Source organism: Vittaforma corneae (genome assembly GCF_000231115.1).
Source record: "Vittaforma corneae ATCC 50505 unplaced genomic scaffold supercont1.15, whole genome shotgun sequence".
Taxonomy (NCBI): domain Eukaryota; kingdom Fungi; phylum Microsporidia; family Nosematidae; genus Vittaforma; species Vittaforma corneae.
In genome coordinates, this window is record NW_006889848.1 from 42,626 (window position 1) to 68,783 (window position 26,158).

Genomic DNA, 26,158 nt, shown 5'->3' on the forward strand with positions numbered 1-26,158 from the left:
CTATTATGTTTATAACATCTGGACTGAGTATTTTTACATCATTATTGTGGAATTTTAACGAAGTATTTCAACAAATGTATCATTTCCATTTGGCTAGTGTTAATATTCATAAATAAAATTTATATAATCTCTTGATTTTCATACATTTTTGAATAAAAATTTTCACTGACCCAACCCAATGGCCAGCCAAAGTTTATCTTTTGGAGATCGATTTGCAAGAAAGATTCAACTTGAATACCCAAAAGAACTTATAAATGAGTTAAGAGAAATGGTAGCTATAAAGAGTCCCTGTTTTATCTATGGTGAATGTGGAAAGACTGTACTCATCAAAAGCTGCTTTCCCGACGTTAAAGTTTATGATACCAGAGAAATTCTAGAAACAAAGAATATTAGCGGATTTTATTCAATTAGAAATAACACCCTTGAATACACTAATGGCATACTTATTGAAGCTATGCTTAAAGGGTATAAAATATGTTTTAAGAACATTGATGCTAATCTGAGTCTTTTACAATACCTGAAACCGGTTATAAGGAATCGAAAAATTGTAAATTCGTTCGGAGATGATATATTTGCTAGTGATGATTTTAGAATATTCTTTACTTGTAAAGAACCACTTAAGGTAAAGAATGTCATCTTTATTGGACCAATCCGATTTACTCTTGAATCTACACTTGCTCTATTTAAGGATATTTCTTGTAGTTTTGAGGTCCATAAACCGCTTAGCTCTATACTTCTCAACGTTCTTGATTTTATGCTAAAGAATCGGAATGAAAGATGTCCAAGAAATGATGGGTTAGCGTGCAGTCAAATATGTTTGAAGGATGAGCTTAAATGTGACTGTCTCAATAATAAAACTAACTATCTATGTAGTAAGCATTTTAGAAAGATGCACGAATTGAGTGATATTCTTCATTTAGAATATGAAAATGGAAATGCGTTTCGTCTGGTTTGTATCAGGGAATGGTAAATGTGTTTTTAAGGCATGAATCAAAAATACTGTCAGAATTCTTAATGGTAGTACCCACCTCACCAAATCTTCCAAATATGCTTTTTGCCAAGACAATTCCTGTTGAGAGTGCACTGAATAGTCTCATTTTGAATATTTCAATAAAAAAACCAACATTGTTAGTTGGAGAAACGGGTGCAGGCAAGACTGCATTAGTTCAGTATCTGTGTTCAAACTCAGAGCATTTCTTTGGATACAAAGTATCATTGAAGATTATTAATATGTCTATGGATTTTGATGGGTTTGATTTGATAGGTGGGTATCATTCAATTGATTTGGATCAAAAAATCAAAGAAATGTACACAAAAATCCAATTGGAGATTCCAAGATCATTAAATAGACGAAATATTCTCGAACAGTTATTGCTGAAATTGACAACGGGTTTGAGTAGCAAATTTGATATTGACACTAATATTAGTAATACTACAACTAGTAACTGCATTCAATCTATGATCAATGAGGTGAAGCTTTATTTAAGTATCTTGGATAAAAAACTACCTTTTTATTTCAGAGATGGGGCATTAACTCAAGCTATGAAGAATGGTACTTGGGTATTGCTTGATGAAATCAACCTGAGTTCTGATGAAACCCTTAATCTTATTGAAGCCATCCTATCAAAGGATGAAATGATTCTTTACGAAAGTGGCGACTTTACTCCAATCAAGATCCATCCTAATTTCATGATATTTGCTTGCATGAATCCTCACGGTGATTTTGGAAAGAAGAAATATGACAGTTCTGTCTTCAGCAAAATAGTATTTTATGATTTTAGCTTTAGTCTAAAAGTGCATTAAGTCAGTTGTTCAAAGTATCACTCGCAACTTAATTGAAGAAGTAGATTCTATTTCTGAGTTCTATTTTGAATTTAAAAAAAGATTAGCAAAAAGAGAATATACAAATATCATAGAGCCTTTAGTTTCAGGAAGGACATTTTGCCGAGCTTTGCATTATATTCTTCAAAATAGAAATAGTAACACTGCCATTTACGATGCTTTTAATTTACTCTTCTTTACTCAGCTTGATCTATCTTCTAAAGCCAGTGCACTTCAATTGTTTAAAACTTACTTCAAGACAATTACAGAGAATACAACATTCTCAGATATTTACGATTTGAATGGATACATTATAACGCCCAAGACTAGATTGCACTTCAATGACGTAGATTTTGCGATAAGGGCTAACTTACCCATTCTTATTCAAGGTGATACCTCTACTGGTAAAACCAGTATGATTTATGCTCTGGCTAGTAAATACGACAAAAGAGTAATTAGAATAAATAACCACCGTCAAACAGAAAGTTCAGATTATATAGGAAATTACACAGCCAGCAGTGAGGGAATATATTTCAGACCAGGTCCTTTGATCACAGCTATGAAGAATGGGCACTGGATTATCCTTGATGAATTAAATCTAGCATCCAGTGATGTGCTTGAAGTACTAAATAGACTTTTAGATGATAATAAAGAATTATACATTCCTGAAATTGATGAATGTGTAATTCCTCATTCTAATTTTCGATTGTTTGCTACTCAGAATCTAAATTATGGTGGTAGGCACGGACTAGCTAAAAGTTTCAGAAATAGGTTTATTGAAATATTCTTTTATGAAAAAGATGAAAATGAAATGGCCGAAATACTTGAAAGGTCGTGCAAACTTCCTAGATCCTTCATAAAGTATATTATGCTTATTTATACTTCATTAAAAGCTGAAAGGACTCTTAACAGTTTTATAACCCTAAGAGACTTATTTAAGTGGGCTAAGAGACAGCCAGGAGATTATTATGAATTATACACAATAGGTCTAGAGATAATTCTTGAAAGACAAAGAAATAAAGAAGACAGAAAGAGGGTGCTTGAGGTATTTAACGATTCGTTTTCAGACAGAATGCGATTTGAAAAGAGGAAGTATTATGATTTATATCAAATTGATTTGAAGAATGCTAGCCTGAATGATAGTATAATTAATAACAGCAACAATTCGCTTATTTTTACTAGATCATATGTGAAGCTCATTAATCTCATTTATAAAGCTTGGATTAATTTGGAGCCTGTCCTTTTAATTGGAGAAACAGGCATTGGTAAAACTAGAGTTTGTGAGGTTGTTTCTTCTATGCTTTGTCTAAACTTAAGAAGCATAAATTTATACAGTGGTATTGAGAGTTCTGATTTTATTGGTCATCCTTATTTTGAGAAAGGAAAGATACATTGGATGGATGGACCACTTGTAAAAGCTATGAATGATGGAGATGCATTCTTGATTGATGAGATCAATTTAGCCGAGGATTCTGTTCTTGAAAGATTGAATAGTGTACTTGAGGATAAAAGATATTTGTTTATACCTGAGATAGATAAGGAAGTGTATGCTCACAGTAACTTTAGGATAGTTGCTACAATGAATCCAAGTGGGGATTTTGGAAAGAGAGAGCTAAGTCCAGCCTTGCGAAATAGATTTACTGAGATATATTTTGAACTTGAGCCTGATGAGTATTATGAAATATTTGACAAGTTTGTTGAGAAAGCATGTTGTATTACAAACAAAAATGATGAAAACAGCGTGAATTTAAGATACTTTAAGGACAGATTTAGAATGTTAAAGGATATGAGTGTTAGAAAGATAGAATTGTTATGCTCGCATATTAGAAATATCTTAATTAGAAATAATAACGTTGAGAGCAATCAAACTGAAGATAATACGGTTGAGAATAGTAAAATGGGAAGAATAATCGAATTAAAAGGGTTTAATTCAGTAGAAGAAATATGGGAGGATTGTTTAGAACTAATAGGACATATGCCATCTATCGATAGATCAGTAAATACTAAAGTAGATGATAAGCACTTATTTGGTGTACATCCATACTACTTAAGAATACACGCTAATACTCTATCAGATACTATGTATTCATTCAACTCTATCACTTCTCAATTAAATTTGAAGAGGATTCTTAGAGGATTAACTACCAATAAAGGAATACTTCTTGAAGGTGAGCCGGGTGTGGGAAAGACCAGCATTGTACATCACATTGCCAAGATTCTTTCTATTCCTATCTTAAGAATAAATCTTAGCGAGCAGACTGAGATGAGCGATCTTCTTGGGTCTTATATTCCAGTGGGTGATTCTATTAGTTTTATGGAAAGCCATATGGTAGAATTTCTAAAAGAAGGAAGGTGGATTATTTTAGACGAAATTAATTTGTGTACACAGAGTGTAATTGAAGGATTGAATTCTATATTAGATCATAGAAAGAAGATTGAAGTAAACGGAAAAATAGTATACGTGCATAGTAATACAAGGATATTTGGAACAATGAATCCCTGGAATAAAGAGAATGGTAGAAAAAAATTACCTAAGAGTTTTCTAGATAGATTTATTGTGATTAGGATGAGTGGTTATACAATAGAAGACATAAGAACAATACTAAGCGGAAGATATGGGCCTTCATATTTATTTGATGAGAAGCTGAGTTTAAGAGGGAATATCAAAGCAAATGAGTTAAACAAGAATAGTATGACTAGTACTAACATTACTAATGAATGCTATCCTATATCTTATTCATTTGAACCAAAATCTAACTATTTTGATATTAGCTTTGGTAGCATTCTTTTAAATAGTAAAAATGTCCCCCAATAACTATGCTATTCCTCACTCTCAAATACCCCAAATTGAATTGCTACTGAAGTGTATTTCTAGTAATATTCCTGTGATTTTGCTAGGAAATAGAGGTAGGAATTCTCTCTTGAATTTTATTTCATCAATCTTTTCTTTAAAAATGGTTCAAATTGATTGCCACAAAGACACTGACATATTTGATTTACTAGGACAATACAGAAAGGCTGAGAATAGTACAGATAGTATTGATATCAATAATAATAATGGCAACTGTCTACTATTTGAATGGTGTGATGGCCTACTAGTTAAGTACATCAAAGAACCATCTTTAATAGTCTTTAACAATCCTGAAATGGTTGATAAATGCGTCTTTGATCGTTTAAACTCACTCTTCGAAGATGATCGTAGAATTAATGTTTATGAAAAGGTAGAAGACACTTTTATAAATATCCACCCTCAAGTTAAATTTGTATTGTGCTGTGATAATGTCTGTGGATTGTCACCAGCGCTTATTGACAGATGCTACATAATTGAACTATGCGAAAGATATTCATATATCGACCTATACAAAATTTTTACTACGGCTAGTAGCAGTGATATTAGAACTGAAGATATCTTAACAAGCATTAGCAATGATTGTATGAAGAAACTCAAGTCAAATGCCAACGACACTCTTTTTAAGGAACTGATTGGTACTGAATCTTATATTAACTGTTCCTCTTTGGACATTGATATTAAAAAATTCTCTATTTTAGGAACATATCCTGCCTACTTGAATAGGAGTCTTAATATTTACAATACTCTTATTGAATCTGAAATACAATATATGTTTAAGTTGGAAATGGAAGAGTATGTTCCTTGCAACACTGATCTTTTGAATGTATACAAAGAAATTAGTTCGTATTCTACCAAGCTACCTACAAGATATTCTGATGTTATAGAAATACTTACAAAGAGTCCTAGCATTACTTCATTTATCAAGTCAATGGTGTTTATTCATACTAACAGCTATAGTAGTAATAATGTAAATGACAGTACTGAAATTAATAAGATATGTTGTAAGAGTGTTTCCAATACTATTTATGATTTAAAGGTTAAGTTCATCAAGGATTTACCTATAAAAACACTTTCTCAGTTCAGCGATCTTCTATATTTTGCTAAAAATATATCTAAGATATCAATTGATATATTTGATGACAATTTTTGCTATGAAGCTGCTTTATCAAATTTTTACAAGCTACTAAACGACTATGATCCTCTGCATCTTATACGAAGTGAATTGATTAATGAGAAGATTAGGAAACAGAATGATATTAAAAAAACAATCTCAGATACTGCTATAAGTCTGTACAAATATGGAAGGGGGGATGTTGCATCTCTTATCGATGAATTTAATAATATTTCTAAGAAGTATACTTCATCTTTGTCTAAAATAGACAATCTACTGAAAAGAGACTATGAAAAATTCAAAGATATTATTCATTCTATTACATTTTGTGAATATCTTAATAATAGGGAATTAAGAGTATTCTTAGAAGATTTTTCAGACTTGCATGATTATTTTCTTACATATTTATTTTCAAAGAGAAGTGAGTGTACAAGATGCTATTGTATGGACAAAGAACAATACTATTCGATCAAAACAATGTTCTATAAGACTTATTCACAAGTATAACAACAAGGAAGCAGTGGATTGTAACAGATTGCTAGATGTTAATCATTTTGAATTCTGCTTGAAACCACAGTATTCAAAATATCTATTTTACACTATTACTGATAAGACGAGTAAGCATATTAACAGTATAAAGAGAAAGTTAATAGTTGAAGCTATAGCATTTGATGAGTTATTACTACATTTACAATCAAAATCTACCAATGATCAAATTATAAATAGTGAAAAAGAGTGCATTGAAGATGCAGATGTTAAGAAATGCTTTGAGGGTGCAAGCAAAGGAACGGTCATTCTCGATTCTTTTACTGAAGACGAGATTGATGACTGTATTGCTCATTTATTTCCAACTAAGACTATCGCTAGGGTAATTGAAAGGAATTCAAATACAATAGTTTTGGGTGAGGATGCCATTGCTCTATTTTCAAGCATTCCACACGGAATACTCCTATCTATTCAGAATTTAAAGTATTTTTTCCACCCCAGAACAGATTATCAACGAATTACATACCATTAGAATTCAAAATGAAAGCTTTATTAATATGCCTTTCTCTGAGGAATATGCTAAATTTACTCAAGCTATGAAATTTATCGATAGTTTAGAATCGTTCTTTACTAATCTTTACAAAAATGAATCATGCCTTACTCTTGAACGAGACTATTCATATTTCCAATACTTACTATTCAGCAAGACCGCCTATAATCCTTTAGATACTTATGATTCTGCTACTTTGGAAAGATTTTTCTTGGATTGTAGGATATTTGAGTTTTTAGACAAAATGTTCTTTTCTGAGTCTTTAATAGGAATTTATTTTAACCCCATTCTTTATGGGTATACTCTTCTTTACAAATCGTTTGAAATTGAAGAAAAGTTTAAAGTAGAACATAGACAGACTGCATTAAAATTAAGAAAGGAACCTAGGTTTTATGATGAAAGCATTCATGAATTTGTTGACAGGTTTTTATATGCTCCTGTTTTAAAAATAGCTAAAGTAGATTTTGATTTTCCAGGATGTATCGGTGATCATTCGTTACTAACGTCATCAACTTCATCTTTATTGACTTCGTTGTTGAGTAACTGTAATATTGACATTAGTAATAATGTTTGTGAATGCTTTAGATGGAAATTGCTTATCGATTCGCTCAGTAAAAATACTTCTATTAGAACCACCATTATGGACACTTTGAATAGTCACATTACAATCAACAGTCGAATTGTAATTTCCGATGTTATGAGTCGCTATCTAAATAGAAATGTCAGTGAACCTTTTAATATATCAGAAATATGCCTATCTAAGCTTATTTGTAGTGTTATTTCCAATTTAAACAGCCAGAAGTATGATATTAATGCTACTAGTATAATATTGAAACTGTGTGTCTATAGTATTGAATACCCTGTTCCATCTTATCTTTATTTTGCTTTTAAATTCAGTAATGTGTTTGAAGAATCAGAGCAGTTAGAAAATGGGACAGGATTACACAGTGGACACGGAGAGAAGCATATAAAAGATGAAGATATTGCGAAAGATGATATTAATGATGATTATAATAATGAAGAAGATACGAGTGTTAAAAGTGATGGCATTGAAATGAGTAATGAAGGAGAATTTTATAGTGTTAGTAATGAAAGTGAAGGTGAGAGTGGAATAGATAATATTGAAGATGATAACAAAGATGTTATTGAAGAAGCCAACGATGATAATAGTGAAAATGATCGGGGTAATGATGAGGATAACATCGATAGTACTAATAATACTAGTGAAAGCAGTAATGAAAGCATTGATAGTAGTATTAATGATGATAATATTGATGATAGTGATAATGTAGCAAATGAACTGGTTGTTAATAAACTTGATTACCAGTGGAATGAATCTACATTAAATAAATCACAGACATGCATTTCAGCTGATAATTATTCAAAAAAAGTAGCAGGTAGAAATTTAAATGGAATGGATCAGAAAGATGTCCTGCAAGAGGGAGAGGGCGATGAATTGGTTGAAGGTGAAGATTTGGCAGGAAAGGAATGCTCTTCAGTTGAAAGATCAGTTGTTTTTAATAGGAAGTCACCAGACTGTGTCAAATTGACTAATTTACTTAAAGTAATACTTGAGTCCAACAAGAATAGTAAGTACAAAGGCGACTTTAAAACAGGAAAAAAGCTAAATCTAAAAAGAATTATTCCTTACATTGCTAGTGATTACAGAAAAGATAAGATATGGATGAAGAGGGCAAAGAGTGATAAAAAGGAATATATTTTGCGTATTTTTATTGATAATTCAAAGAGTATGAACGATCAGCATTTGGTGGATGTCCTTTCTGAAGTATATTACAAATTGGATGCATCCTTCTCGCTTTTGGACATTCCAGTTCAATTGTACAAGTTTGGAACTACTTTGAGAGAGTGTAAGATTGAAGACCTTACCTTCGACGAAGAAAGCACCCTAATAAACTGGACAGATCAGTTTGATGATGGGATTAACATTATTCTGACAGATGGAATATTTCAAAATGTAGGATATGCAAAGGATAATTTTCTTGTGGTGATGATTGACAGAGGGAATGTAAAGACAATGTCAAAAGTAAGTTTAATAGAAAATAGAGTATTTATTGAAAAATATTTAGATTCGTTTGCACTAAAATATTGCATTATCCAGAACATTGATGATCTTGAAAAGATATTTGTGGAAGCTTTATCGAATATTATTAGGAATTTATTTAATTGAATGAATAGGTTTTTAATAAAAGCTTATAAGCAGTAAATGCATGTTTTTAAATTGATTGACTTCATTTACATGATCTGTGTTTGGTTTGACAGTGTTATAGTACGTTTAAGCTTTCAATATTTAAGTAAGTTTTTTCATTTGCCTATAATTTTGCTGATAAGCTTGAAATTGCATAAAATATATCCAGAATGCTCACTGCATTCTAGCACATTTCAGCATTACATTTGTAAGTAATACAAGAAAATAGCAAGATGTGCAAAGCATAAATAAAATTTGCCTTTAAATTCTGATAGAATTGACATGTGAGCTAGATAATATAAAAGGAAGCTTATGAGATTTATTGTGTGTCTTGACAACAATGTTACCCAATTGATAGGGCTGTAATTTAAATAATAACGTGCCATTAAAAGTATATTGAAATTACTGAGTCTAAAAAATAAACCAGATTTGCTCGAGCCATAAACATATTGATTAGTGCTATTGTTATATACATTTAACCCTGTATAAATGTTATGCGTCTATTGGCGTTATTAGAACTGTGATTGAATTACCCTTCTTCAGACTCATTTTTATTATATAAAGTATGAATTTTGAGATGTTGTTATTGACTTGATGCTCTTTTGGCATTTAGCTCGTCAGAAAAAAATTATAGACTGTTAACAATCCATGTAAATCATTAGACTTCTTCAATACATCATAATTCTTCGTTCCGTGTTTCTAATTTTAAGCATAACTGAAAGCTTCATACAATATTAATAAAACTACCAAACTATAGTTTATATTTGTATAAAAATTTCACTATTATCCAGTAAAATCAGTAATATAAAAATTAGGGTGGTTACATACTGTATTTAGTGATTTAAAAATCACCAGTACAAAACCAACAATCAACAATCTGAAGTTCGTGTCAGCTTTAGAATGTTAGAATGCCATTTATAATGAGTTTGACAGCATTATGTTTTTGACAAATTGATTGGAAATTTTTGATCTGCTTTACGGAATTTGTCTGTATGTGATAATATGTACTTTCTTAATAATTCATGTTTACTAAGACACATTTAATAAAAAGGTTAAAATTTTTATATTTAAATTCCTATAAACTCTCTTCCTGTCCTAGTTTAATATTAACCGCAATCACCGTAAATCTTACTTTTAATATGCTTGTTGTTCTTGGATTTTTGCATTCTGTCTGTAAATTGTCCTTATCACCACCCCTCATTGATGAGTGAAATGCTTGAGTTCATCAGCGCAAGCGAAAATGGCGTAACAGAGGATATGCTTTGCAAAAGATTCCCAAATATAAAGAAGGCTGATATGGCCGTTATTCTAAATAGCTTTTTACAGCAGAACCAAATTGAAGTACAAAGGTCTGGAACTACACTGCTTTACAAATGCATTCAAAGTAGGAACAGCAGCTATGAAGCACTTGTCCTCAATTTGATAGCACAGAGTGGGTCGAGCGGTCTTTGGCTGAAAGACATTAAGAATAAAACAAATATACCGCACAATCTTATCCTTAAGATCCTCCGAGTGCTAGAAGAAACAAGGAGGATAAAAAGCATTAAGTCAGTGAAGAACAATAGAAAGATTTATGTTCTGTTTGATATAAAACCCGACGAGGATATCAGTGGGGGAGTATGGTTCAGTAACAACGACGTAGATCTTGTCTTTGTTAATAAATTAATGGAAATAATCTATCAATATGTCAGAAAGCCAGAAGGGCCATTTGTACTCAATAAAGTTGACAATCTTGTAAAACTAAGGATGGTAAGAGAGTTTATCTCGACAAGCGGGATCTCCGAAGTTGTGCTGACAGTTGATGATGTCAACACATTGATAGACTGTCTGGTATATGACGGGAAGATAGAAAGGATAGAGGTGGGGGGAGACGTAGCATTGAGGGCATTGAAGGACGAATACATGAAATTTTGAAGAGCACAGCGGTTTTACAGAAAGAATTTAGTCAAGAAGGTGATTTAACAAATACTTGGCTGGAATGTCCTTCCATTTTTGTACTATTAATTTTTAAATAAATTATTGAGGGCGTAGTTTGAGAAGAGAGTTTTATTAAAGAGTATTTATGAGCCATTTCAAAAGTGCTTTTGGTGTATTTTTACATAGGCAGAGACACAGCATTAAAAACTGCCATAGTAAATACCAGGAATACTTAATATTCATATACATTGAATAAGTTTACATATCCTGCACTACAAAAATTTTGCTAAATTTTTACTCTTCCCATACATGCAGTCAACTAAGCAATCTATCTTTTTTCATGAAAGACCAATCACAGATTTAAAGTTTCATCGTGATGGTGACATATTCTTCACAGCTTCAAAAGATTGCTCAGCAAGCATGATAAATTTAGAGGGAAAGATTCTTGGCTCGTTTGACAAGCATAGTGGCGCTATATCTACAATAGATTCATTTCAAAATACTTTTTTAACAGCAGGTACTGATCTCCTTCTTGTCAAATGGGATATTCTCACGGGAAGTATCGAAAGTACTATTTACTGTGATGCTGTCGTACGAGGAATAGATTTTGGTGAACAGATATACTTCTGTACAGATAATTCAATGAGCAAAGAGGCATTTGTTGGAATGGTAGATCCAAAAACCAATGCTCTTCATAGAATAATTTCACTTTTTGAGCCTTCTTCCAAAATATTCAAAATAGACAATAGCATTATTTTTTCAACTACAAATGGAAAAGTTTGCAAGTTGGATTTAAGAAATCAAAGGATTATACAAGAAACTAAAGTGCACCAATCCAAGATAACAGACATGAAGCCATCTGCTTGTAGATCATTCTTCGTTACATCATCGATGGATTCTTCTGCGAAAATCATTGATACCGAAACATTTATAGTTAAAAAAAGGTTTGATAGTGAAGAGCCAATAAATTCCGTAGCAGTTTTCAATACCAATGATATAATAGTTTGTGTTGGAGGCATTAACGCCAGAGATGTTACTGCTACACGAGGAAAAAGCTCTTTTGATACCAACTTCTTTGATATAGTCACACAACAGAAGATTGGATATTTCACAACACATTTTGGAACCATCAATGCTATTGATGTTCATCCCCAGTCAACACACTATATCTCAGGAGGAGAGGATAGTAGTGTTTGTCTTGTAAAGCTAGGTATGGATTTTAAAGAAGCACCATTTACAAAGCTTAACTAAATAGTAGTCTTTCATTATAAATAGGTTGATTCTTTTTCATATTCAGGTTCACATGTGCGTGATGATTTTCATCTGCTATATTAAATTATTAGATTTAATTGTGCTTTTATTGTTGTTAATGGTTTGACCCATGCAGGATATAAATAGAGCAGTAATGCTAAAGATGAAATACGTGGAAGAGCTACTAACCAAGCTAGAAAATCGTGAGGCTCCATCCGTGACAACGCTCCTAAAGGAGGAAATAGATCGATTGAAGCAGCAGATTTTAGAACTGAAAGCCAAAAATGAGGAAAAGATGGTTGTTGGAAAAGAAGAAAATGGAAGTAGAGTACGGTACTACCTGAAGGATGGAAGTGTTTATGTTGTGAAAGGAAGAGAGTACAGATATTTGTATGATGCAAAGTCAAAAGTGGTGACATATGAATTTGAGAATGGGCAAATTGAAAGAACATTCCAAAATGGACTAAAAGAAATTAGAAAGAAGGATGGAACGGTTGTTGTAAAGACAGGCCCCAAGGACTTTGATTACATGGGTTGAAGAAAATGCAAATAATGTATTAAATGGCAAAACAGTGCCAAGTTTTACTAAAATCAACGCTGATTCATTTTTATGTATGCCATTTAACACACAGCCTGGTCTTTAATAAGTGTCAGTTCAATTGTTTCAATAGCAACAAACGGATTCTATCAACTAGGAAGTTATACATGGTTCAATAACAAAATTTGTACTAAATCAATTAGCACAGAATATTGATAATCTGAAGTGTGGAGAACGAAGCATTGTTGATAATACAACACAATTATGCTTGATTTATGATGGAGTAGCAAACATCTGCAGTCGAAGAATGTAATACAACATAACAAGAAAACACAATTGGATAGCTAAAACATTAGGCGATTTTATCTATTTAATTTACAATAGTTTTATGACACTTTTGATTAGAACGTACATGAGAAATAGCTACTTGTTTAGCAGTCAATTCATATTAAGTGTTAGTTTTAATGAAAAGCTTAAAACATACTGTTTAAAAGATGTTTATATTCGTAGTGGGGTTGAATTCACTGAATGGCTGTCATATTATGCATTACTACTTTGACGTTGATGTTAGTTAAAAATTTTACAGATTGACTTAACAAATTCGTTTATTTTTATACTTGAATATAATCAACCATTTTATGTTTGATCACAAACATGTTTTTAATAAATTTATAAGGCAGTGTACAAAAACACTGAGTAGACTCCTTTGCGAAAGATTTATTGTATGCTAGTCTTGACTACCCACAATAAAATACAAATGGAATAAATTTGAATATTGCCAATATACTTTTGATTTTTATATCTAGCTTTCTACCTTTGCTTTTTATCTAGTATCTGATCCTGTGCAGCTTGTATATAAAAATTCAAGCAATAGACACGACACTTTGCAAAAGTAAAGTTTGGGAGTCATTAAAAAGCAGCAAGATCCAATGCACTCGCCGGGGCTCGAACCCGGGGCCTTACCCATGTGAAGGGTATGTGATAACCACTACACTACGAATGCTCACATGTCTTGTACATAAACATATTAGTATTGCTGGATTTGTGTGTAGACACGTATTCTTTATTACACATTCAAGTAATTATTAAAAGAGATAATGTTTTATTATTTAAATACTTTTACATCCTCAGACAATTTTCTTTATTGTAAAATTTTTCATCTTACCCATGCAAAAACAAGTTCCTAAGGCTTATGTATTGGTTTCAATGGATAAAAACGACATTCAAAAAATGTCGGCATATACGGCAAAGACCCTCAGCTCAATTGTAAAAACGTGCCTTGGCCCAAGGGCTATGCAGAAAATGGTTTTAACCAAAATTAACTCAATTGAACTTACAAATGATGGAAACTCAATCTTGAGAGAAATAGACGTTAGTCATCCATCAGCAAGATGTCTGATTGAGCTTGCACAGACCCAAGATGACGAGTGTGGAGATGGAACAACTACTGTCCTGGTTCTTGCTTCTGAGCTACTTGATCGAATGATACCTCATTTAAAAGACAATCATCCGATCAAAATTTGCAAGATGCTTTCAAATGCCAAGGAAATGTGCTTGAACCATTTAAACAGTGTTTCTATTGAAGCTAAAGAGGAGGAACTTATAAAAATAGTATCTTCAAGTGTGGCTACAAAGCTTTGTAGTATTCTAAAAGTTCCAATACCTCAACTTGCATTGAATGCTGCACAGTTAATTAAAAATAACAGTGAGGATTCAAAAATAGACATTAAGAATGATATAAAAATTGAAAAAATAATAGGATCATTTGAGGAATCCGAAATAATCGAAGGAATAATAGTTGAAAAAGATCTAGTACATAGCCAAATGAGGAAGACTATTGATAATCCAAAGATTCTTGTTCTTGATTGTCCCCTTGAGTATAGGAAAGGTGAAAGTGTGACGAATATGGAATTTTCTGATAGGAATGACTTTACTAAAGCATTGCGAATTGAAGAGGATCATGTGAGAGAGATGTGTAGATATATAATAGAAGCGGGTGCGAATATTGTAATAACAGAGAAAGGCATTAGTGATTTGGCGTTAAGTATTTTATATGAAAATGAAATAACAGCCATTAGAAGGGTCAAGAAGTCTGATCTTATCAGAATATCAAAGGCGACTGGCACAACAATCATGAGTAGAATAGAAGGAATTTCCATGAAGCAGTTGGGGTCAGCAGGTCTCTTTGAGTATGTCAAGATCGGAAGAGATTACTTCTGTAAACTAAGTAAATGCAGCAATCCTAAGGCTATTAGTGTAGTTTTACGTGGGCCTACAAAAGATCTTCTTGCGGAGCTGGAAAGAAATTTCATGGATGCAATTAAGATCGCAAGAAATGTGTTGATGAATCCTAAACTTGTGCCAGGTGGAGGTGCATCTGAAATGAGCTTGGGTATTCATCTTTGTAATAACAGCACATCAGAAAACTATCAAGTTTTCAAAAGTTGTTATGAGGCTTTAAAGGCTATTCCTTCGATTATTTCAACAAATAGTGGCACGGGTAAAACCCTGGAAATTCTTTATGAGCTTGAAAAACAACAAAGATCAAAAGGGTCTTATATTGGTATTAATGGTATTACAGGAGAGATTTCTGATGTGAGGAATATTGTTTTGGAGCCACTTATAGTTAAATCACAGTCAATCAAGAGTGCATTTGAGTGTGTTATGCAGTTATTACGAGTAGATGGAATTATTGAAAGTAAATCTAAATAAATTTGGTTTTTAGCATTTTCAAAGGCTATGCTGTAATCGTTTAGTCAGCCCTTTTCATTTTAAAACTGTGACTTTGTTACATTGTGACGTGTTTCATTTCAGTCAATAAAAATAAAATCAAAGCTCGCCCTATGGACTTAAACAATAATCTTGATGAGGGGATTTCCTATAAAGTTACGGACAGGCAGCTACCAATCGCAAATGTGTCGAAAATTATGAAAGATGCAATGCCAAATGCTGCTAAAATTTCTAAGGAGTCAAAAGAATTAATGGGCAAATGCGCATCAGAGTTTATTGCGATTATAACATGTAGAGCCAAGAACATTTGTGAGTGTGAAGCACGGAAAACAGTAACAGGCGATGATCTGATCCGTGCGATGGAGGATTTGGATCTGCCGTATTATTCTGAAATAACAAAAATATTTTTTGAACGATACAAAGATACAGGTAATGACTTCAAAGCCGGCAAATATTTCTCAGATACTATAGATTTTTCCGAGTTTCAAAAATAAAGACTGTTTGAATATAATCAAATGATTGTTTTCATGTTAGTTATTAATAAAACTTAACAACATTGCTTGTGCTGGTACTAACTGTTGATGCAATCAATACAATATATCTTCTAAATAAAATTTTCATCTATCAAATAATGCCCTATTGTTTGTTTCTATTCACAATTTTAATTGACATTTTTCCTAACATCTCCCCCCATGTCTTTCAAAATATCTCATGGGATTTTCAAAAACTACACTGGCTCAAGCACTATCTTCTCTAGCTCGGAACTTGTCACAACCACAATTTCTGGACCCTCTGACAATCTTAAAAGGGATGATTGCTATGATTCACTCACTATTGAAACAAAAGTACGTCTTTTTCCACAGTGTAGACCCTTTGATAGTATGGCAGTTGGGATAGTTAATAAAATTCTTGATACATTTGTGTTGAAAGAGGTGGAAAAGTTCAGATCTATTAGTATATCAGTCTACACCAACACACGTAACCTTTCAATGATATGCAATTCGGTTTTAATTGCTTGCCTTGATGGTGGAATTCCCCTAAAATCCATGTTTTACAGTGTTGGTTCTAGTGATTTGTTCGTTTTTAGTTCTGGAAAAATTGTATTATATCACTGTTTTGGATATATTGATGATGAAATGTCCAACAAACGACAAAAAGAGCTTGCTCATATCAAAGAGTGCATTGATTTTGCGATGGCTGATGTTTTTACTATTGCATAGACGTGCAAATTAAACTTTAATTTAAATATGAAGCATAAACACTTTAACCAATACCACATGTTTGTTCATTCTATAAGCATGTCAGGCATATCATGCACTGATATATTTTTATTTTGCTTATCATCTATCTTAAAAATTAAAATTTTATTCGACCCATGCATTATTTTGTCATCTTCAACAAAAAGGGAATCATAGAATTTGAAGAAGGAGAGGCGCCGACTTTTCTGAACTCATTGATACGTACTATAAACATTCAACAAGCTTCTGGATCTAGAAATATTAGAGATACACTTATGGAGTATAAAATTGAAGGACAGAGAATATATTTGAGCTTTGGAAACAAACCATCACTCGATGAGTTTATAAAAAAGCATAAACATAAAGACAGTACAGAAAATAAACAGCATGAATCGAAAGGGAACAAAGAAATCGAAAAGCCTGTTGTTTCCGACACCTTGGACTTCAGTGAAACAGGTTCAAATATTTCTAGTATTATTAAAACAATCAGAAAAGCTGATTTTAAGAAAGCGTTTAGCCTGTTTACTGGAAAAGTATCAATTGAACAGTTGCAATCTAAAATGATCGGTCATTTAATTAGAAAAAATGTCGATCCAACATTTTGTAGAATTATAACTGATGACATTATTTCTGAAATCAAGTCTGAAAATGTTGATATGATTAGCGAATCTTTCTTCAAGGAAAAAGTCAATAAGACACTCAATAAGGTTATTCCAAAATTTGATCATGACAGCTTCATAGAAAATATTAAGAAGCACACTGGAGTGTTCAGTATTTGCTTTGTAGGAGTAAATGGGGTGGGAAAAAGTACAACACTGGCGAAGATTGCATATTGGCTAATCCAAAACGGGTTGAGAGTGTATATTGCTGCCTGTGATACATTTAGAGCAGGTGCGATTGAACAGCTTAAAGTTCATGTGGAGAGGTTTAAATTGGGTGGCCATGATGTTGGGTTTTTTGAGAGTGGATATGCAAAGGATGACGCCTCTGTTGCCAAGCATGCTATTATGAAGGCGAATTCAGAGAATTACGATGTAATATTAATAGATACTGCTGGAAGGATGCATAACAAAGAAGCCCTGATGGTAAGTTTGACTAAATTAATAAAGACTAGTAATCCTGACCATATTATTTTTGTGGGTGAAGCCCTAATAGGTGGTGATTCGCTACATCACATTAAAGAGTTTAATAAAAGGATTTCCGAAGGCAGTTCAGGAAGAAGGATAGATAGCATTATTTTAACAAAGATTGACACTGTCGATGATAAAATAGGACAAGTCCTGAATTTTACATTTACTGCAAACTCACCAATAATGTTTCTTGGAACTGGACAGTCTAATACAGATTTGACTATTATGGAAGGAAAGGCCATTTCTGATATTTTATTGTCTTGAGGGAATAGACCGTGTGCTTGCACTCTTCTAAGTTTTATACCCTCAAATATTAAATGTTTTTTACAATCTTCTATCCATTTTGATTAACAAATGTATTTATACAAACAGATAGTTTTACCATAGACGAACTTCTGTAATTTTAATTGACATGGATGTGTTTGACAGCTTGATTGGCTTTTCAAAACCTTAATGATATACCTTAGTGAATGTCTGGTCCAGGTTTATAATATATTCACTATGGCCTGCAGGTCAAATTTATCTTGTAAAGCTTCAAAGCTAGCTTTAAATAAATGTCTTTTAGTGCATGTCAAGCCAAGTATGACACATTTTAATCTAACAAAGGGGTGGAAATTACTGATGCAAGCAAGTACAATAATCAATAAATAGTTTGTGAAACTTAATGGTTGTCTGTTTAAATAAGTTAGATTTTATATCTAGCACATCTGTTATTTTCAAATTTATTCAAGAATAGGTTCCAATCCATTGAAGTACGGTTCTTCGAGTGCTTCGCTTGCAGTGATCCTTCTTAAAGGATTGTAGACGAGCATTTTTTCAATCAATTGTTCTAATACTCTCTGGTTGATTATTGAACTCAATCCTATAGGCTTAATCTTTGACATGCTTTTGTTGTAATTTGGCAATGACTCAACACCATCCCAGTGGCTATTTGTGGGAATTCCCAAAACACCATAGATTTTATATAATTGATCTATTTCGGAATCTCCCATAAATAATGGTAGCATTGTATGCATTTCGACAATAATGCATGCCAATGACCAAACATCAACAGACGAATCATAATATTCATATCCCAGTAGAAGCTCTGGCGGTCTGTACCAGAGAGTGATGATTTGGGAAGTGTAATGCCGGAGCGGGATAGAAGCTGCTCTGCCTAGTCCAAAGTCCCCCAGCTTGATATTAAAATTTTCATCCACAAGAATGTTTTGAGGCTTCAAGTCTCTGTGAAATATATTCTTGGAGTGGCAAAATCCAACAGCTGTGCACAGTTGAAATGCCATTTTTTTTAATATTTCAGAATCAAATTTTTTATTGTTTCGGCTGTACAAATCAATCAACTTTTTTAAGTCTGTTTCAATATATTCAAAAACCAAATACATTTTATCTTCACTGTGGATAACTTCCATTAGATTTATTATTGTAGAGTGCCTAAGATTTTTCAGAAGGAGAATCTCTCTTATTGTTGTGGCAGGTATGCCCTCGTTTTCACTTTCAGGCCTAATCTTCTTCAAAGCAACCAATCTGCCACTGCCTTTTTCTCTAGCTTTATATACAATGCCATAGGTTCCTTCTCCTATTTTTTCCAGCTTTTGAAATGCACTCACAGCCATTTACGGCAAAATTTTGCATTTGAAACAATTCCCAAATACAGTTTAATACTCAAAGAAGAAATACAACAAAGCCAATCATTGCACATCGAATAAAGCATTGGCGTTATAGAAGACTAGCATAAACTCTTTTAACAAACAATCTTTAGAGTGCATGTAATAAATCAATCAATGTCAATGTAAGCTTAGGAGTGTTGCTTTATGAAAGATTTGTATAATTTAAGTCAAAACTTTCATTTTTATTATATCATAAAATTTTTAAATACTGGCTTTTTTTTAATCTTTCCACCCTTAAAATATTTACACTCAATTGTATTTTCTAGATCAAAAAGATCATTACACCACCACCCTTTTGTTCTAGCCATATTAAGAAGCTTTTTTGCCTTAACGAACTTTTCATTTTCTATGCATTTCCTTATAAATTCAAAAAACGCCGGTTTTGATTCTAAAACACCGTATTTTTCAATCAATTCTTCCAACTTTTCCATTGGAGTTTTTCTCACAAGACTGAACAGTAGATTGGCCTTTCCTGCAGAGTACAGTCCTTGATTCTGCTCAAACTGTACTTTCAATTCCACAAATTTATCAATATTCAATGTCTTTGCTACTGAAAAGTAAAGTGCTTGTATTCTAGTTCTTTCAAATAAGATTCTTTTTCTTTCGGACTCAGACTCCGTGTTTACTGCTCTGAACATGGGCTAATTAAAGAAATCCTAGCATTGCTAGTGTTTAAAAGGCCCTGGCAAGTATTAATGTATTCAAATGGAACAAAATAGTCCTTTAATTTTGAAATAACCGTACAATCAAAAGCAGACGATTATGCTTCAACTATTAGCTCAATGATTATAGCAAAGAAGCTTTTTTATCAAAGTGCACCCATGCAAAAAGCTAAACGAACATTTCTCCATGACGCTGTAGATTTTGTCACACTTGGATCACACTCATTACAAAGAGACGACTTTTCTGATTGTTTTAAACCATTATCTCCGTATGATTTACGCCGTGGAAGTGTTCCCTATATTTTCTCTTTCTTTGTTCGATACTTCATTATATTTCCAATCAGAATGACCATTTTTACAATTGGCATGTTTTTGATAGGATTCCTCTTTCTTTACGGCAGGTATTTTAGGAACTACGGTGTCATCCAGGACAGCTTCATTATCTTCAATAAGTTTACAATGCTAGTACTGAACTGCCATGTCACCCACAAAGGAAAGAAGAAACTGAGAAATGAACCACATATATATGTGTCAAATCACACCACATTTGTGGACTACTTGATCCTTAGCAGCTACAAGTTCAGCCATGCATGTATTTCTGAAGGTCATTCTGGATTATTTGGCTTTATCATTACACATATCCTATCCAAGAATGGATCAATTGGATTCAAAAGAAGCGACAAACAAGACAGAGCACAAATTCTTGTAAAGGTAAAAGAGCATATACATGAGAAAAAGGCGCCCATGCTGATATTTCCTGAAGGGACTTGTGTAAATAATGAGTCTATTGTTCTATTTCAAAAGGGTGCATTTGAACTTGGAACGTTGATTTGTCCTGTAGGAATTAAGTACAAGAAGGACATGACTGATCCATACTGGAATAGAAGAGAGCATGGGTTTACACTCCATCTATTTTACTTGTTCACTAGATGGGGTATTGATGTTGAAGTGCATTGGATGAATCCAATGCATAAAAAAACAACAGAGGATCCCATTACATTCTCACACAGAGTAAAACAGGCCATAGCTCGTAAACTAAAGCTCAGAAATACAATTTGGAATGGGTATTTTAAAAGTTCGCCTGTTCTTAATGATCGTGAAATATTGAAAAATTGCTTTATTTCTGTTTATTTAAAGATGAAAGAAAACAAGCTTGGAGAGGAGAAAAGAAAAGATATAAATGAGGGAAGGTACTACCTTCTTGATGAAAATATTGATAATACTGAGAAAGACGATAAAGTATACTTTGATCAGTTATCATATAGGAAATTTATTAACGAATGTTGCAAGGAATATTTGAGAACCAAAGCACTTACACCTCAGATGTTGTAAGTGCTGTGCATGTCTACCTAAAGTCTATTGTTAAAGTGTGGTGTTTGAATGTACTTTTCTTTGGGTTTGTTTATTATTGCATTTTTATAATCAAATATTCCACATGTGTCTTTACCAAGCTATTCAAGTATTGCATTCTGATCAATTTATAGAAGTACATAAAGCCCTGTCTTTTAAGTGTAATACTGTCTAAAATAAATGGTTGGACATGATGTGACTTTATGACAATCTGACAGTCACGTAAATCAACTACACCAGTACGAATGATATAAATTAATACACAAACCAATATGCTCATAGACTACAAACACTCTTTGTGTTTATTAACTATCCTTTATTAAAGGGGCTGATATGTTTTATTAGCCGAGATACTCCTTACTTGCTATCTATGACAACAGAGTCTGTAAAAATGGACAATATGGATGAGAATTCCTTCAAAAATGAATTAGACATGCATAAAAAGCTTATTTCTGCTGCTATCAAAAAATACGGATGTGAGTCACTGGTAGAAGACAAGTCTTTGGAACTCATAACCGCAATGGTATATAGAAAAATCAATGTATTTTTAGGTAACAAATATAATAGTACTGAGAATGGCGAGCTCAGGTCTTCCAGCATATTCAGCACAATAATGAGTATCATCGGTGTAATTGCTTCGATTCTCTTATTTATAGTATCCTAAAACCAGGAGAAGAGGGTGAAAATGGGACAACACGCTCCACTAGCCTACCTCTCCGAGTTGCAACAGGCCAAAATGCAGAAGTGCCTGGAGAGAAAAAATCTGAAAAGGCAAAAGAGGCATTTACAATTTCCAGTGAAAAAACAAGTGTCTACATCCAACCATTCGAGTTTAAAAAAGCCAGTGAGGTTTTTCTATCCCATTATTGTGGAAGAGAAGACAAATTGAGAGATTTCACAAAGTTGATAAAAAATTACCTCAGACAACTTAAAACTTTTAGCAAGGAAGAATTAGATAAGATTAGCGCCTTTGCAAAGACTAACTTTGCACTGCTAGGCCCACCTGGGACTGGCAAGACATTGTTTGTGCATTATATTGCTACAATCACAAATAGGTATTTGAAAGAAGAGTTCTTGAAAAACAACCACAAAGATGTTTATGAAAAACTTAGAAACAATAGAGAACAGTTGGAATATTACATGGACAATCATATGCAGTCCAGATTGTTGTTCTGTGAAGTGTCTAGCGGCATAACCAATAATCTTTATTTTGGTCAATCGGAGAAAAATATTAATATATTATTTGAAGCAGCTAGAAAGCTTACAGAAGGCGAGGATGCATTTGAAGCAGTGTTCATATTCTTTGATGAAGGTGAAGTGTTCTTCGGCAAGCGTGTGGCTGATAGCACAAATCAAACAACATCCAATATAAAATCTGAGCTTCTGCAGCGGATCGGAGTGAGACCTACCGACAAATATAGACCAGTGTTTGTATTTTGTGCAACCAACAAATTTGACACATTTGATAGTGCCTTTAAACGTAGATTTGGAAATCAGGCTAAATTAGGCGTACCAAATGAAGAAGAAAGGGACAAATATGTAAGATTTGTGTTCAAGGACTTTGATTTGAAAGAAAATGAAATAAAGTTGATTATTAGTCTTACAAGAGGACGATCGCAATCATTTCTTCCAAAATATGCCCAAGAATATTATATAGAAGATGAAAACGGACAAATCGTTGGTCTAAACCTGAAGCAATTTTTAATATTTTTATACAAGAATAGAGATAATAAAGATCTGATATGAAGAAAAAAGAGTAACTCACATTGGAGATCCTCCACTGTTGATTTTCACGTCAGGTGTTTAATAAATAGCTACGGATACCTCATATCAAGTATTATTAATATCATGACTGATGATAAGTTAAACAAAAATAAACACAATAAAATTCCCAGTTGTACTACAAAATTTCTTTAATTTTCATAAGCCTTTGGTCCTAAAACACGAGGCCTGCTGAATATTTGATTGGTGAGAACAAAGTAAATATTGAATCTGTGCAAAACTCTCTCCTCAAGAATATTTCTTGGTCGGTATGTGCCATTAAGTACTTCAATAGCTGACTTAATATTTACAAGTTCAGCTTCTCTTGACTGAAGAAGATGAACACTTGTAATGAATGATTCAATACCGTACGTATCGTAGTTATTGTAAAATCTCAAGAATGTTCTGAACTCATCATGGATGGTAACCCTTGTGAATGTGTCAAGCAAGAATGGCTTTTGTAGATAATCAATCTCACTCACACTAGTGATTTTCTCATAAGCATTAAGACTGAGTAGTTGCAATAAACCTCTTGTTGTGCATCCAATACTCGTATCATAGAAGTTGGGACGTGGGAAGTATGTGAAGAGGTATACATTGTGAAGAGAAATAGCAGTAAAGTTTATGAGCTGTTCCACAGTGGCACCACATTCAACAGCTGCACAGTAAATGCTTTCAATTACGGCCTCTGCTTTTTCAGGTATATAAACACATCTTTTTCCACTGATTATTCTAATTGTAGCATGCACGGCACTGCAGAATTGCTCCTTAGTAAGACACTTGCAGAGGCTCTTCTTTGTGCAAAATATAAAAGGCTCTTTGAACTCACATTCAAACTTGTTGCAGTTTTTCTTCATGCACCTTCTATATCTTGAAATAATAGATCCGTTTCTCAAATAGTCAAACGATTTAACGGCTATTGGGGGCAGAAGAGCACCTGTGCAAGCATTGGTAATATCTGCTCCATAGAAGGCCTTGACTTCAGCAGCAGGTGCTGCAGCAGGTGCAGCCGGAACAATAAACAAATGCTCAGGACTGCTTCCATCCATAAAGCTTGATGAATCACTACATGCATATAACTCATAGTTTGGACCACAGTTTCCAGTGAGGCAGACTGCACTTACAGTATCAAATAGTGATAAGATAAGATTGGACAACATGAACTAGGGGTCAGGTTCATTCTGAATTTATATATCTTTGTGTTTATAATTTAATATAAACAATTAAATTTATTAAATTGATGATGTAAATAAACACAGAAATGAAAAACAGCCCTGGTGAATTTTGAATGCTCTTTAATAAATGTTTTGATGCTTTTAGAGTGATTTTAAATAGATTTGTGTCATGCTTAGAAATTTGGTTCATTAATAATTTTTATTTTGTTTTTTGATATAGACCGTGTTGATTTAAACAAATAAAAGTCAAAATAGAATCGAATACTTCATAACAATTGATGTATCATATTTGCTAAGGCTAAATAGCTTTGCTATAAAGACAAGATCCTTATTAGTTTATGCTAATCAGCACTGTAAATAAAAAATAAATGAACAAAGCAAACTTATCTACACAAAAGATATAACACACTTTATAGACTGATTATGTATGGATTACATTAGGTTTATTTCGAATAGGCATTGATTTTGTAACTAAATGACTGCTATCAATAGTAGATTCTACAAACAATGAAAGACAAAGCTATTGCAAGATGCCATGTGCCATATCTTGTGATCCTAGAGCCATTATGCATAAGCATTTTGGCGTATATTTAAACTATCCTTTATATTTTTTACTGTCTTTTCTGCTCATTGTGATTCTGTCCCTATTTCCTTTTCCTCCTTCCCAGAACTGTGCATGCTTTCTTTTCAAATTCATACCACAATCGCATTCCTGTTTTACGCTCTGTTCCTTTGAGCACAGTCCACAAACCATTCTAAATGCCATTTCTGCCTTGTGCCCCGACTGTTCATCATGGCAAACATCGCAAGGATACAATGAATTACAGCAACTAAATCTGAACCATCTATAAGATTTCTTATAGTGTTTGCATGCTCCTTTTCCTGGCAGCTCCTCTCCTTCCTTTATTTTCACATCCTTCTTTTGATAGAAATCTATCCTGTTCACTTTAAACCTTAATTCGTTATAACACCCATTGCATTTTCTGCTAAATACACCACCAACATTTACTTCATCAGATTCGTAATTTTTTTGGCATTCTTGACAATTGAACTGATATCTAATTGAATTAAAACAAACGAACTCACATTTTTTCAGTTGGAGAAAGCCAAGCGAATCAGAACTAACCGTCGGCACATAAATGAATCCTATTTCCTGTGAACATCTTTTGCATGGCTTATTAAATGTAATGTTTGATACTTCCTGACACTTAGAGCACTTTACAACCATATTCAGCTGTAGACAACAGATGAGAAGTATGTTTGTAATTGAAATGTCACATTTCAGGTTAGGTGTGACATTGTTGCTTACTGGAAATTTAAAGTCTTTTGGAAGTTCTCCCTCTCCCAAGCTTTCAGTAGTTTCTCCTGTTCGTTTGAATTCTGGAACTTTTCCCATGAAGAATACGTTAAGATTGTCCTCAAAGAATTCAATAAAATCTTTGATTTCAAGAATATTGAATTTAGAGATGTTTTCTTTGATGCTTTGTGGTATTTCCTTACAAATAACTGTTTTAGAACCATTTTCTGGGAAATAACGTACAACTATGTCGGAAGTGTCATAGACAAAGTCACATGGCTTATGCACGTAAATATTGTAGCACTCTCTTCTACTATCCACCTTTCCTCTTTCTACTTTATGAGTCTTGAAAAGTTCGCTAACTTGGCTATCCATTAAACAGATGTGATGGGTGTGATATTTTTATTATAAATATGG

The 26,158-nt window shown here is 33.0% G+C and overlaps 19 protein-coding genes and 1 non-coding gene across 20 annotated transcripts; 15 read left to right on the forward strand and 5 right to left on the reverse strand.

Moving 5' to 3' along the window:
• Positions 1 to 178: 178 nt before the first annotated feature.
• On the forward strand, positions 179 to 970 carry VICG_01539 (uncharacterized protein; the record flags this gene model as incomplete). Its single annotated transcript, XM_007604923.1, has 1 exon — positions 179 to 970. The coding sequence occupies one exon, from the start codon at positions 179 to 181 to the stop codon at positions 968 to 970; it is 792 nt and encodes a 263-aa protein (XP_007604985.1).
• Positions 964 to 1,803, forward strand: VICG_01540 (uncharacterized protein; the record flags this gene model as incomplete). Its single annotated transcript, XM_007604924.1, has 1 exon — positions 964 to 1,803. One exon carries the CDS (start codon positions 964 to 966, stop codon positions 1,801 to 1,803), a length of 840 nt encoding a protein of 279 aa, XP_007604986.1.
• A 148-nt stretch (positions 1,804 to 1,951) lies between these two features.
• Positions 1,952 to 4,636, forward strand: VICG_01541 (uncharacterized protein; the record flags this gene model as incomplete). Its single annotated transcript, XM_007604925.1, has 1 exon — positions 1,952 to 4,636. The coding sequence occupies one exon, from the start codon at positions 1,952 to 1,954 to the stop codon at positions 4,634 to 4,636; it is 2,685 nt and encodes an 894-aa protein (XP_007604987.1).
• On the forward strand, positions 4,623 to 6,290 carry VICG_01542 (uncharacterized protein; the record flags this gene model as incomplete). Its single annotated transcript, XM_007604926.1, has 1 exon — positions 4,623 to 6,290. The coding sequence occupies one exon, from the start codon at positions 4,623 to 4,625 to the stop codon at positions 6,288 to 6,290; it is 1,668 nt and encodes a 555-aa protein (XP_007604988.1).
• Positions 6,291 to 6,318: 28 nt separating this feature from the next.
• VICG_01543 (uncharacterized protein) lies at positions 6,319 to 6,801 on the forward strand (the record flags this gene model as incomplete). Its single annotated transcript, XM_007604927.1, has 1 exon — positions 6,319 to 6,801. One exon carries the CDS (start codon positions 6,319 to 6,321, stop codon positions 6,799 to 6,801), a length of 483 nt encoding a protein of 160 aa, XP_007604989.1.
• A 25-nt stretch (positions 6,802 to 6,826) lies between these two features.
• Positions 6,827 to 9,007, forward strand: VICG_01544 (uncharacterized protein; the record flags this gene model as incomplete). The annotated part of the gene is made up of 1 exon (XM_007604928.1): positions 6,827 to 9,007. One exon carries the CDS (start codon positions 6,827 to 6,829, stop codon positions 9,005 to 9,007), a length of 2,181 nt encoding a protein of 726 aa, XP_007604990.1.
• A 1,221-nt stretch (positions 9,008 to 10,228) lies between these two features.
• On the forward strand, positions 10,229 to 10,939 carry VICG_01545 (uncharacterized protein; the record flags this gene model as incomplete). The annotated part of the gene is made up of 1 exon (XM_007604929.1): positions 10,229 to 10,939. One exon carries the CDS (start codon positions 10,229 to 10,231, stop codon positions 10,937 to 10,939), a length of 711 nt encoding a protein of 236 aa, XP_007604991.1.
• A 312-nt stretch (positions 10,940 to 11,251) lies between these two features.
• On the forward strand, positions 11,252 to 12,193 carry VICG_01546 (uncharacterized protein; the record flags this gene model as incomplete). The annotated part of the gene is made up of 1 exon (XM_007604930.1): positions 11,252 to 12,193. One exon carries the CDS (start codon positions 11,252 to 11,254, stop codon positions 12,191 to 12,193), a length of 942 nt encoding a protein of 313 aa, XP_007604992.1.
• A 130-nt stretch (positions 12,194 to 12,323) lies between these two features.
• On the forward strand, positions 12,324 to 12,731 carry VICG_01547 (uncharacterized protein; the record flags this gene model as incomplete). Its single annotated transcript, XM_007604931.1, has 1 exon — positions 12,324 to 12,731. One exon carries the CDS (start codon positions 12,324 to 12,326, stop codon positions 12,729 to 12,731), a length of 408 nt encoding a protein of 135 aa, XP_007604993.1.
• Positions 12,732 to 13,661: 930 nt separating this feature from the next.
• Positions 13,662 to 13,734, reverse strand: VICG_02276. Its single transcript has one exon. It is a non-coding gene; the product is annotated as a tRNA-Val (tRNA).
• A 164-nt stretch (positions 13,735 to 13,898) lies between these two features.
• On the forward strand, positions 13,899 to 15,443 carry VICG_01548 (uncharacterized protein; the record flags this gene model as incomplete). Its single annotated transcript, XM_007604932.1, has 1 exon — positions 13,899 to 15,443. One exon carries the CDS (start codon positions 13,899 to 13,901, stop codon positions 15,441 to 15,443), a length of 1,545 nt encoding a protein of 514 aa, XP_007604994.1.
• Positions 15,444 to 15,574: 131 nt separating this feature from the next.
• VICG_01549 (uncharacterized protein) lies at positions 15,575 to 15,955 on the forward strand (the record flags this gene model as incomplete). The annotated part of the gene is made up of 1 exon (XM_007604933.1): positions 15,575 to 15,955. One exon carries the CDS (start codon positions 15,575 to 15,577, stop codon positions 15,953 to 15,955), a length of 381 nt encoding a protein of 126 aa, XP_007604995.1.
• A 198-nt stretch (positions 15,956 to 16,153) lies between these two features.
• VICG_01550 (uncharacterized protein) lies at positions 16,154 to 16,681 on the forward strand (the record flags this gene model as incomplete). The annotated part of the gene is made up of 1 exon (XM_007604934.1): positions 16,154 to 16,681. One exon carries the CDS (start codon positions 16,154 to 16,156, stop codon positions 16,679 to 16,681), a length of 528 nt encoding a protein of 175 aa, XP_007604996.1.
• Positions 16,682 to 16,836: 155 nt separating this feature from the next.
• On the forward strand, positions 16,837 to 18,093 carry VICG_01551 (uncharacterized protein; the record flags this gene model as incomplete). Its single annotated transcript, XM_007604935.1, has 1 exon — positions 16,837 to 18,093. One exon carries the CDS (start codon positions 16,837 to 16,839, stop codon positions 18,091 to 18,093), a length of 1,257 nt encoding a protein of 418 aa, XP_007604997.1.
• Positions 18,094 to 18,551: 458 nt separating this feature from the next.
• VICG_01552 (CMGC/CDK/CDK2 protein kinase) lies at positions 18,552 to 19,442 on the reverse strand (the record flags this gene model as incomplete). Its single annotated transcript, XM_007604936.1, has 1 exon — positions 18,552 to 19,442. One exon carries the CDS (start codon positions 19,440 to 19,442, stop codon positions 18,552 to 18,554), a length of 891 nt encoding a protein of 296 aa, XP_007604998.1.
• Positions 19,443 to 19,681: 239 nt separating this feature from the next.
• Positions 19,682 to 20,134, reverse strand: VICG_01553 (uncharacterized protein; the record flags this gene model as incomplete). The annotated part of the gene is made up of 1 exon (XM_007604937.1): positions 19,682 to 20,134. One exon carries the CDS (start codon positions 20,132 to 20,134, stop codon positions 19,682 to 19,684), a length of 453 nt encoding a protein of 150 aa, XP_007604999.1.
• Positions 20,135 to 20,317: 183 nt separating this feature from the next.
• VICG_01554 (uncharacterized protein) lies at positions 20,318 to 21,490 on the forward strand (the record flags this gene model as incomplete). Its single annotated transcript, XM_007604938.1, has 1 exon — positions 20,318 to 21,490. The coding sequence occupies one exon, from the start codon at positions 20,318 to 20,320 to the stop codon at positions 21,488 to 21,490; it is 1,173 nt and encodes a 390-aa protein (XP_007605000.1).
• A 762-nt stretch (positions 21,491 to 22,252) lies between these two features.
• On the forward strand, positions 22,253 to 23,254 carry VICG_01555 (uncharacterized protein; the record flags this gene model as incomplete). Its single annotated transcript, XM_007604939.1, has 1 exon — positions 22,253 to 23,254. A coding segment is annotated over one exon (1,002 nt), but the record flags the coding sequence as incomplete, so codon positions are not given.
• A 167-nt stretch (positions 23,255 to 23,421) lies between these two features.
• Positions 23,422 to 24,429, reverse strand: VICG_01556 (uncharacterized protein; the record flags this gene model as incomplete). Its single annotated transcript, XM_007604940.1, has 1 exon — positions 23,422 to 24,429. The coding sequence occupies one exon, from the start codon at positions 24,427 to 24,429 to the stop codon at positions 23,422 to 23,424; it is 1,008 nt and encodes a 335-aa protein (XP_007605002.1).
• Positions 24,430 to 25,039: 610 nt separating this feature from the next.
• VICG_01557 (uncharacterized protein) lies at positions 25,040 to 26,116 on the reverse strand (the record flags this gene model as incomplete). The annotated part of the gene is made up of 1 exon (XM_007604941.1): positions 25,040 to 26,116. One exon carries the CDS (start codon positions 26,114 to 26,116, stop codon positions 25,040 to 25,042), a length of 1,077 nt encoding a protein of 358 aa, XP_007605003.1.
• Between the last annotated feature and the right edge of the window lie 42 nt (positions 26,117 to 26,158).